Source organism: Doryrhamphus excisus, linkage group LG20 (assembly GCF_037039965.1).
Source record: "Doryrhamphus excisus strain RoL-2023G ecotype Guam linkage group LG20, RoL_Dexc_Guam_v1.1, whole genome shotgun sequence".
Taxonomy (NCBI): domain Eukaryota; kingdom Metazoa; phylum Chordata; class Actinopteri; order Syngnathiformes; family Syngnathidae; genus Doryrhamphus; species Doryrhamphus excisus.
Window position 1 is genome coordinate 3,665,718 of NC_136376.1, and position 12,008 is coordinate 3,677,725.

Here is a 12,008-nt window from a genome sequence, read left to right on the forward strand (position 1 = left end):
TTACATTTGTTCACTTCCTGCTTTTCTAATATTTAAAAAAAAATTATCCATCCAGAACATGCAAACCCCACACAGAGATGGCCGAGGGTGGAATTGTGGTCTCCTCGCTGTGAGGTCTACGCGCTAACCACTCGATCACCGTGCAGCCGGGATGAATAACTTATTTCATGAAAAAAACATGAAATAACATTAGCTATATTATCTTCAGGGGATTATGTCACGTGCGGCAAAGTGCCCTCATGGCCAGTTTGATGACCAAAAAAGAAAAAGAACAAAAAACAGAACATTTTCATCACTTTCTTAAAAAAACATGACGGCCAGGACAGGACGTGAAAGCAGGGGTGCTGATTTATAAAAGTCTTAAAAGTCTGACTTCCAAATAATCTCATGTCAGTCCAAAAATAAAGGCAAGCTATTGCACGATGTTTACAGCGGGAGAAGCCTTCAGAATACCTTCAGTAGACATTCTCTGCTGCAATGCGCTGCAATCATCATCACCAAATACTATTTTTTTATTCCTCGTTTGCTTTCGTTTTTACACTTTCTTGTTTTGATGTCTTTATACTACGGTAATTATCCAGCACCCCCAGCAAGGTTCGGGTGCTAAAAAAAAAAAAGCTACATGCTGTGTTATCATTAAAGGCACACCACATAATTGCTGGCCAAGTGTTTATACGTCTCGCTCCAGCAAATGCATTCGCAGTACAATAGAACCAACTGGCTAGCAAAACCCGACCCATCAGAAAAGCACACAAAGTATTTATAGGATGACAACATTAACAACTAAATATTAAACAAGGCATTATTATTAAACAAGGCATTAATAGAAGACATGTAAGGAAATGATTGAAGTATATACCTGGCACATCCAAGATGGCTGCCATTCATCTCCTTGACAGACAACTTGCTGGTTCATGCTAAAGCAGAGGTGTCCAAACTTTTTCCACTCAGGGCCACATTCTAAAAAATGAAAGGATGGATGGGCCACTTTAACATATGCTAAGGAGGTATATATATTTTAAAAATTAAAAAAGGCAATTTTAGTATGAACTTTGCATCTTTCCCACAATTTTTGTTGTTTTTTAAAATTTTCCAAAGATTAAAAAATTATTCTTAAATAATCTTCGTAAATTTTCTTGTCATAATATTATGGGAATAAAGTCATAATATTATGACAAGAAAATTTGTTTATATAAAATGAATATGAAATTATTAAATTATTATTAAAATTTAAATTATTAAATTTTAAATTATTATTAATTTGTATTAATTTATTTAAGAAAATTATTCTTAAATAATCTTTGTAAATTTTCTTGTCATAAAATTATGAGTTTATTCCCATAATATTATGACAAGAACATTTACAAATATTTATGAAATTATTCTTAAATAATCTTCGGAAATTTTCTTGTCAATATTATGGGAATAAAGTCATAATATTATGACAAGAAAATTTACGAAGATTATTTAAGAATATTTTTTGTCATCATATTATGGGAATAAAGTCATAATATTATGACAAGAAAACTTACGAAGATTATTTAAGAATATTTTTTGTCATCATATTATGGGAATAAAGTCATAATATTATGACAAGAAAACTTACGAAGATTATTTAAGAATATTTTTTGTCATCATATTATGGGAATAAAGTCATAATATTATGACAAGAAAATTTACGAAGATTCGTTCATTCATTTTCTACCGCTTTTTCCTCACGAGGATTATTTAAGAATATATTTTTTTTATTTTATTCCAACCTAATTTTCCGAAAACTACACATATTTTGTTTCATTTGTTTCTCATAATGACTTAAAAAAAAACTACTTTTTCTTTAATAATTCAACTTTATGCCACTAAACTGAAATTTCCCCCCTCATATTATTATGAGTGTATTCTTCGATTACAACTGGACTGTTCAGGTTGTCTTTGAGAACGTTTCCCCTCTCATCCTAGCAGGCTACATCAGTTCACGCTCAAAGACTAGATGGGACACAACCCAGTCAGACTAGATAGGACAGCTCTAGTCTAGTCTGAGAGCTCGGTGCAAGATCCACAAGGTATCACTTTCGTTAGCCTCCCATTCAGATGCTAAACTATTTGATGTCCATGGAGAAATACTGTACAGTAAGCTACAAAGTTCTGCCTTGGCGGAGGCCAACATGTTGCCCTGTTTACATGTTATGAAGAATTTGAAAAAGCAAAACACAAACACCGAGCAGCGAGACGGAATCTCTCAGAATATTACAGCCAGAGAGAAAAAGAAAAGGAGCGAGGCGTGGAAGATATTAGAATTCTGCCGACTGCCCGCCTCATGTCTGGCGCTCGGCGCAGCAGAAGCCATAAAACTTTCATGGCTCTGTCAGGATGCTGTGTTTCTCCTGGATTATTTATCAAGTAGCGTGAACTTGTTTATTACACACATAGTGTTACTCAGGTATGTTGGCTATTGGGCCAGCTTGGGGGAAAAACAGGGATGAAAACATCTGGAATAGAAGCTTTAATGAGGAGAATAATCAGCCCGTTTTCCAAAATGGAATCGAGGACGGCGCTTCCGAAGAACAAACAAGCATTCCGGAGGTCACTGTCAAGTGACCCCAGCTGTGAGGACATTATTCATTCGTTCTAATTAATTAATCCTAATTAATGCCTTCATGAGCCTGGGTGAGGTCAGCGACCACAGGGGTGACTTCTGCCAAGTCCACCCATCACACAGAATCCTAATGAAGCGATGGCGGCACTAAAACAATATTGATTAAAGTCTTATTGAACATCATGAAGAAACGGAGAAGTTCGTGGATAGCTATGTAGCAAAACATACCACGGCGGGTGGGCGGGCTGGGGAGATCGGGACATAATTTCCTCGTTGGAGGCAATAAGGTTAAAAAGATGCATAATTTATTAGCAAAGCACTTATTCATCTTAACTTAAATAACAGTGTGTTATACCTGTAATCTCACAGGGGCCTCATGAAAAATGCATCACTTTTTTCAAGTCGCAGTGCAGTTTCCCTCCCGCTGAGTCTTTTAGTCCCAAAAGTGTGCACTTGCTTTTTGTTCCCGGTATTCTTTTCTGCACTGTTAGCACTTTGGTAGGACATGGTGGACTAAATTATTCCCTTGTCTGAAATCAATGGCGGTTAGGTGACTTAGCAGAGTTGTTATTGGTTTATCAGGTTACCATAGGATTGTGAATTTTACGTCAAATATTAAAGAAGCGGCTGCACGGTGGATGAGTGGTAAGCTCGCAGGCCACACAGCTACGAGACCCGAATTCAATCCCAGGGTACTCCGGTTTCCTCCCACATTCCAAAAACATGCTAGGTTAATTATCGTCTCCAAATTATCCATAGGTATGAATGTGAGTGTGAATGGTTGTTTGTCTATATGTGCCCTGTGATTGGATGGCCACCAGTCCAGGGTGTACCCCGCCTCTCGCCCGAAGACAGCTGGGATAGGCTCCAGCACCCCGCAACCCTTGTGAGGATAAGCGGTAGAAAATGAATGAATGAATGTATTATATGACTCGGCTGCACGGCGGTCGATTGGTTAGCGCGCAGACTTCACAACTAGGAGATCCGGGTTCAATCCCACCATTCTGTGTGGAGTTTGCATGTTCTCCCGGGTTTTCTCCGGGTACTCCGGTTTCCTCCCACATTCCAAAAACTTTATTTTAGAAGCTTACAGACCTTGTCAACATGCCTTTTTCCAAGCATATAAAAGGTAATAAAAAAAAACCTAAACAATGACAACCTTACTTATTTACACTTCTAATCAAAATGTTAAGACCAATTTTGCACTATTAAAAACTTTCGACTTTCCTCTTTCATCAGAAAAAATAGTTTGTTTCTAGCCTTTTGGAGTCTTTATAAGTTGGTAGTAGAACATAACAGTGTTTTAAGCAAAAACTCCTGATTTTGACTAAAAAACAGAACAAATTAGCTTTTTCTACAGAGAAGCAAATGCAAGCAGAAAGGTGAACATATATTCATATCCATATTTTATAGTTTTATAGTGTTTTTAGTGACAATTTAACATTTTACATACTAAACCAAGGCTATTCAACTACATTGTTTTGGGGGCCGTATTTTCATAAAGTTCACAAAGTCCGAAGTTATTCGCGGGCTGAACCCTCCAATTGAATCACCCTGTGCGATCTTATCCAGATTTTAAACCGTGTCACCTTGTATAAGACATTAGACAGTAAGTCATGAGCTTGTAAAAAAAAAAACCTTTCAGTAGTTTTACGGCGCTGAATAAATGAAAGTGCAACAATGACAGCTAGCAAAACCTGACCTAGCATCAAAGCATTTATAGAATGACAAAATTAACTACGGTAATAAAACAAGGCCTTAATAGGAAAACATGTAAAGTGATTGTTACTTTGTTACATTGTTACAAGAGGCTTGGATACTATAAAGTGTGGATGACAGGATGCAGGGGAGTCCCTTAAAATCAAGTTTGATCCTACCTTTTTGTAACCTACCTAGGTAATGGCGTATGCTAGCAGCTAGCTAGTTTTAGTGGTTGATAATAGTAACGGGGCGTCAGCCGACCATCCATGTTCCCTGTAGGAGAAAAGAAAGATTATTTAACAGCAGATTGCCCCACAGCGTCCACACAAGTCAATTATATGCACTATTCGAGTCATTTGCGGCTCGATAATCATGACGGCGGTCATTTTCCTTCTGGTGCTAATGTGTGCTATGCTTGTACAAATCATTTATCTTACTATTACTTACTATTCTCACAAATTATTATATTTTACATATTTTATCTTACACATGTTCATTAGAAATAACAGTTATGTGAAAGAGAAAGAGAAAAGAGGAAGTACATACTCGACAGGTTTCACATGATCACATCTAAAATGGCCGCCATCCATCCACTTGTACTTGCTGCGATATAGACTGGACTGTACCATCTAAGATCAGGTGAGGGGGAATGGTTACATTATTGCTCAAATAAATAACAGAATTTCAAACAATAAACATAGCAGGATATATTTTTACTTACTCTCACGAGCTAACGCATAAACTGATACACTGAAGTAATAGAAATAGCAGCCACAAACGACATTAGTAATAACAAACATATGGTTAAATTACCCCAAAATGGAAGTTGTAGCCTTAGTAATGTAATTGTATTTGTAGCTCAGAGTACAGTGACACACAAGCAGTAGAACAGCTCCCATTTTTGTAATATACCTTTTATTCTTTTCATAGGAAACAAATCATTGTTTTTGAAATGTCTTTTCCTGTCAAATGTCTTTTAGTTGTTGTTGTTCATGAGTTCTTCTCACAGTACATTCAGTTATCTGAAAGAAAACATCTTGGCACTTTGAAAACAACCAACACAAAAAAAATGTCACCTTTATTTTGTAGAGAACAAAAAAAAAAAAAATACAAAGCCATTCAAACAGTATTTTTTTAAATACTTTTCTTTTTTTTTAAACTCAACTCTGGAGAATATTCAAAATACACTTTGTAATGTGGCTTGTTCTCTCTTTATAATTACAAATATGTACATTAAGAGTCTCTTCTGTCTTGTCTGGTGTCTCCACTGGTAATAAAAAGATGTTTTCTTATTTTCTATTTATAGCTCTCATCCACGCCGGTCTCCAGAGTCACCTCTCAGATGCTCAGATGGAGGTCCCGTGGCTGGCTTCCCCCTCTGAGATGGGCCCCCCCGGCACCGGCTGGTAGGACATGGGCATGGGCGTCTTGACCGGGCTCTGGAGGAAGAGCCCCCCGTTGGGCGCCCTGTGTTTGCATCGGATGGAGGGCATGGTGGCGCTGCTGAGAGGCAGGGGCAAGGTCCGGCCGCCCACCGCGCCTAGTGTCCTCCCGGCCCCGTGGCCCTCCCGCAGGAAGGTGCTCACCGAGAGGGGTGGCGGTGGTCCCCGGTGGGTGGGGTACTCCCGAGCGGACAAGACCTCCAGAGACTGGCTGGGCTGCATGCTGCTAATGTCCAGAGCGGAGATCTCGATAGACTGGCCGGGCAGCTGCTTGTGGGCCAGGTCTTTGTCCAGGAGGCTGTTTAAACGCTGGTGGACCTGCTCCAGGTTCACTTCTTTGTCCTGCAACCACAATGGACCATGCAGCAATGGGGGGTAAGACGGAGGGGATGCAATTAAAGGATAGAAAATATGTCAAAAAAAAGAATGGAAAGAGAGAAAGTAGAAAGGTTACACTTTTGTTTTGTCATCAAACATCTTTGCAAGTCCATGAAATCTAGTCTACGTACTTAGGCTGGATTTACACTACTTTGACTAGTATTTGTACAGCAGGTTCAGGATACTCCATGTTTTGTTTTTTTTGCCAGTGTGTTTTCCTCTCATATCGTGTTTGCATTTGGTCAGGGGTCGGAAACCTTTACTGCCAAAAAAGCAGTAAACATCAGTCTAAGTCATCTTTCAATCTTTCTTGGCTGCACGGCGGTCAAGTGGTTAGCGCTCCGGTTTCCTCCCACATTCCAAAAACATGCTAGGTTAATTAGCGACTCCAAATTGTCCATAGGTATGAATGTGAGTGTGAATGGTTGTTTGTCTATATGTGCCCTGTGATTGGTTGGCGACAGCTGGGATAGGCTCCAGCACCCTCCACGACCCTTGTGAGGAAAAGCGGTAGAAAATGAATGAATGAATCTTTCTTAATTTACCAGAATCCAACATAATACAGTAAATAGAACTGCAATAATCACGCATAATGGAAAAGCGAAGCACAGTCAGTCTGTTTCGTCGAACAACCGTGGCCGGCGTCAACGGAGAGCAAATTACGAGTCGCCACGGTGATGACTGGCTGTCAGATTAGCAGGGAACCTTGGGGTATCAAAGTAATTCGGAGAAAAAAAAGTCAAATATGCCAACGTGTCCACGATGATATGCACAAGCTGCGAGTTGCCGACCCCTGCATTAGGTCCTTAAAAACAGCAGTGCTTCTGTAATCACCAAATATAGAGGATCTTTGACTTCACATCAGATCGTTAAAAACAGCAGCGCACATCCTATGAAATAGACGAGCTTAGGCTCTTGCAAATTCCTAAAAACAGCAGAGTCCTGACAGAGGATCTTTGACTTCACATCAGATTCTTAAAAACAACAGAGCACATCCTATGAAATAGAGGATCTTAGGCTTTTGCAAATTCCTAAAAACAGCAGAGTCCTGACATAGAGGATCTTTGACTTCACACCAGATCATTAAAAACAGCAGCACACATCCTATGAAATAGAGGATCTTAGGCTTTTGCAAATTCCTAAAAACAGCAGAGTCCTGACATAGAGGATCTTTGACTTCACATCAGATCATTAAAAACAGCAGCACGCATCCTATGAAATAGAGGATCTTAGGCTTTTGCAAATTCCTAAAAACAGCAGAGTCCTGACATAGAGGATCTTTGACTTCACATCAGATCATTAAAAACAGCAGCACACATCCTATGAAATAGAGGATCTTAGGCTTTTGCAAATTCCTAAAAACAGCAGAGTCCTGACATAGAGGATCTTTGACTTCACATCAGATCATTAAAAACAGCAGCACGCATCCTATGAAATAGAGGATCTTAGGCTTTTGCGAATTCCTAAAAGCAGCAGAGTCCTGACATAGAGGATCTTTGACTTCACATCAGATCATTAAAAACAGCAGCACACATCCTATGAAATAGAGGATCTTAGGCTTTTGCAAATTCCTAAAAACAGCAGAGTCCTGACATAGAGGATCTTTGACTTCACACCAGATCATTAAAAACAGCAGCACACATCCTATGAAATAGAGGATCTTAGGATCTTGCAAATTCCTAAAAACAGCAGAGTCCTGACATAGAGGATCTTTGATTTCACATCAGATCCATAAAAACAGCAGCACACATCTTATGAAATAGAGGATCTTGGGCTTTTGCAAATTCCTAAAAACAGCAGAGTCCTGACATAAAGGATCTTTGACTTCACATCAGATTCTTAAAAACAACAGCGCACATCCTATGAAATAGAGGATCTTAGGCTTTTGCAAATTCCTAAAAACAGCAGAGTCCTGACATAAAGGATCTTTGATTTCACATCAGATCCTTAAAAACAGCAGCACACATCCTATGAAATAGAGGATCTTGGGATCTTGCAAATACCTAAAAAAGGTATTTAAAAAGCAGCAGAACCATATACTATGTAGAGGATCTTTTACTAGCATTTTTCAGCAGATTACTAAAAACAGCAGTACACACGCCATCGAAAAGAGGAACTACATTTTGCAATTGGTCCCAAGTGACTGCTCCTGTCGCATTGTGAATCTCTGACAAGCATTTGTACAATAGGTTCTGAAAAACAGCATATGGTAGTCGATGCTCAAAAACAGCAAAACGCTTTAACTAACATTTTTGCAGTCGATCCTTAAAAACAACAGTGCTTATGTCGCCTAGTGGATCTTTTACTAGCATTTTTCAGCAGATTCTTAAAAACAGCAGTACACCCGCCATCGAAAAGAGGAACTACATTTTGCAATTGGTCCCAAGTGACTGCTCCTGTCGCATTGTGAATCTCTGACAAGCATTTGTGCAATAGGTTCTGAAAAACAGCATATGGTAGTCGATGCTCAAAAACAGCAAAACGCTTTGACTAACATTTTTGCAGTCGATCCTTAAAAACAACAGTGCTTATGTCGCATTGTGAATCTTTGACGAGTGTTTTTACAGTAGATGCTCCTGTTAGATAGAGGATCTTTGAAGAGTGTTTTTGCAGTAGGTCTTTAAAAACAGCACAGCAATCCTGTCATATAGATAATATTTGGGTAGAGTTTTTGCCGTAGATACTTGCAAACGGCAGAATGCTCCTGTCACATAGAGGATCTTTGTTTAGTGTAAATATATCGCTTTTAATTTGAGGTTATGACTCTGCACACTAGTGTAAATCCAGCCTGAGAGAAATTCTTTGGGGCTTGATGTTGTAACAATCCTGATATCATTTTCTTAATTTCTTAAGAAAATCTAAGAGTTCAAGTTAAAACACATAAAGCCTCAAAAGTGAACACGTCGGCTGACAAGACGCATGCAGTAACACTCAAATGAAGACGGAAATGGTTTAAAAAAACATTTAGAACACATACGGCAATGATGACAACATAAATGTGAGCAAAGTCAGCGACTTATCGTGAGAATTTACTAGAAAATCGTACAAAAATTGCAATATGTTTTCAGTGACTTTTTGTAACAAATCCTAATGAATTCTCACGACACGAGCATGCCATCGCCGCCGTCGCCGCCGTCTTCGGACGTCATGCACCCTTTTGGGTCGATACACAGTAGACGACACCACCAACGACGAGGTGAGATGACGGATGAAGCGACTAGAATCGACCCCTGCCCCCCCGGCCCTGTGTGCCCTGCCCCCTTTTGGTCCGACACAGCCAATCAGCACTCACAATTTGGAGTCAAGAGCCTTGCGTCTGTTTGACTGTCCACATGTCCCGCCTCCCTTCAGGTGATATGTCCTTAGAGGGTCACATAGAGCACCCAGAAATTTATTTTAGGTGTTCTTATTCTGTTATTGTGATACTTGCTGTTAACTCTTATTTTTTATTTGTATTTTTTATTGTAACTGTTGCACTTTGAAATCATTCAATTGATGTATTTTATTATTATTATTATTATTATTATTATTATTATTATTATTATTATTATTATTATTATTATTATTATTATTATTGTTATTGTTATTATTATTATTATTATTATTATTATTATTATTATTATTATTATTGTTATTATTATTGTTATTGTTATTATAAAAGTTATATGGTATTAATGTGACCTGTGATTATTATTATGTTATGTAATATTTATCAATAGAAAACTTAAACATGTTTTTTTGACAAATACAAAAAAAATGTATTTTCAATAAAGACATATTTCTACATCCAAATAAAAAAGACATCACATAGAAATAAATAAACATTACACTCAGACTATTGAATAAATAACACAAATACCGTAAATGCATATAAAAAGTCTAAATAACACATATATTATTTCTAATATTGTTGTAGTTAATTTGTAATTTTCTTGAAACTTTTTTAAAAAAATTAGGAATCTGCAATCTGTATGAATTTGGCTATTACATTAATATTACATTATGAGATTAATATTACAGAATTATTATTAAAAATAGAATAAAATTAATAAAAATAAAATTTTCTACATTTTATTATTGTTATATGAACATAAATTAATTTCATGTAATGTTTTTTCCTCTAAAAACATTTTTTTTAATTATTTTTCAATTTTTTTGATAAATAAACAAATTTTCTTTTCAATTTTTTTTAAGAATATAGAAAAATAATCACATAACTGTGTTTTTAAATTGCAAAAATGTTGGATTTATAATAACACTGCCCTATTTTGGAAAACGTATAAACACATTTCCAAGTCATTAATCCCGGCAGTGACCCTTGAGCTTGATGTAATTATCTTACAGCAGCGAGATGCTGCATTCAAGTGCTGTATTTCTTTTCTCTATGATGTCTACGATGAAAACCTGCCTAATCCTGGAATGCATGACGACAAATAAAGTCAGCGGCAGTACTGTAACACCAGCAGTACCTCTGGTTTGACACCGGCGGGTAATGTTGGACGTCAAGTCAAACAAGTTTGGTGGGTGGCGGGTATGGCTGTGCGGGGTCGGGGTGGGGGGAGGGGTCAAGGCTCAAATTCTACGTCATCTGCTCGTGCTCACACTTTAGTTTAGGGATCCATGTCAAGCCTTACTCGTGTGGATGCAGAGGGGCTGCCGAGTCGGAGCTCTACGGCGTTAAGACTTGAATGGATTGGCTAAAGAGAGCTATTGTACCACTGAAGCGCGCATCGACCCAGAAGTACAATGGTGAGTTGGTCAAATTAACACTGTGAGGAGTTTGTTCGTAAGCTGCCGTAAGCTTCTCTCTCACATGAGAATTGGTCATACATGAGAGAGAATCACAACCATGAGAAGGAATGATCACAGACTGATCACATGACTTCCGGACTATCATCGAGGCACACCTATTATAGCTGCGTGTACTGCAGCTCGACTAAATCGGGGCTGGCGTCTGTGCTTGCTGGATCCATAAAGTAGAGTGTGGCAGTGGCGTCTCTGGGCAGCACCGGGGGGCCCGGGGGTCTGGGTCTCGACCGGGGCCTCGGCGGGGCGGGGGGACCCGCGGCGGTGACCACCACGGCCCGGTTCTGGGTAAGCAGGTTTGGGCCCGGGCCGGACGAGTTGTCATTGGTCACCTCTTTGGGCTCCTTCCTGCGGCACTGGTTGCTGTTCCACCAGGTCTCCAGCGCCGCCACAAGCAGGGCCAGAAGAAGTCCGGCCGCCAGGATGCAGAAGACCCCGGCAAAGCTGTGGAGATGCAGCGCCCTGCCCTCCGTCTGGGCGTCGGCGTGGCTTTGCAGGTCGCAGCGGCCCTTCTTTGGCCACCACTTCTGCTTCAAGATGTCCAGGTCGCCTTTCTCCTGAAGCTCTAATATCCTGAGGAGGACAAACAATATGGTTTTTACATGATGTATGTTTTTATATACTAAAAAATAGACAAAAAAATTGGGCCACTTATTATTCATTCATTCATTCATTCGTGCTGGAGCCTATCCTAGCTGTCTTCGAGCGAGAGGCGGGGTACACCCTGTACCGGTCACCAACCAATCACAGTTTATATTGTAGCATCGTTGTTTGGCTAAATATATACACTATGGCTAAATTTGTTGCGGGGGTGCTGGAGCCTATCCCAGCTGTCTTCAAGCGAGAGGCGGGGTACACCCTGGACTGATCACCAACCAATCACAGTTTATGTTGTAGCATCATTGTTTGGCTAAATATATACAGTGTGGCTAAATTTGTCGCGGGGTGCTGGAGCCTATCCCAGCTGTCTTTGAGCGAGAGGCGGGGTACACCCTGTACCGATCACCAACCAATCACAGTTTATGCTGTAGCATCGTTGTTTGGCTAAATATATACATTATGGCTAAATTTGTTGCGGGGGTGCTGGA

General features: G+C 39.3%; 1 protein-coding gene and 1 long non-coding RNA gene across 3 annotated transcripts in view; both read right to left on the bottom strand.

Annotated features, from left to right (window-relative positions):
* Window positions 1-233: 233 nt before the first annotated feature.
* LOC144894488 (uncharacterized) lies at window positions 234-4,859 on the bottom strand. Its single transcript, XR_013625114.1, has 3 exons — window positions 4,841-4,859; window positions 4,486-4,567; window positions 234-960 (listed from the first exon to the last, which is right to left on the bottom strand). It is a non-coding gene; the product is annotated as an uncharacterized LOC144894488 (long non-coding RNA).
* A 79-nt stretch (window positions 4,860-4,938) lies between these two features.
* Window positions 4,939-12,008, bottom strand: part of grid1a (glutamate receptor, ionotropic, delta 1a) — a 303,095-nt gene continuing 296,025 nt past the window's right edge. Inside the window, exons 15-16 of one of the 2 annotated variants that reach the window (XM_058058871.2) lie at window positions 11,253-11,493; window positions 4,939-6,078 (exon numbers count right to left, since the gene is read on the bottom strand). In XM_058058871.2, the coding sequence (XP_057914854.2) occupies window positions 5,641-6,078; window positions 11,253-11,493 (679 nt within the window). In that variant the 3' untranslated portion in view covers window positions 4,939-5,640. Of the gene's footprint in view, window positions 6,079-11,021; window positions 11,494-12,008 lie in introns of both variants that reach the window. The other variant, XM_058058872.2, reaches the window with a different exon arrangement.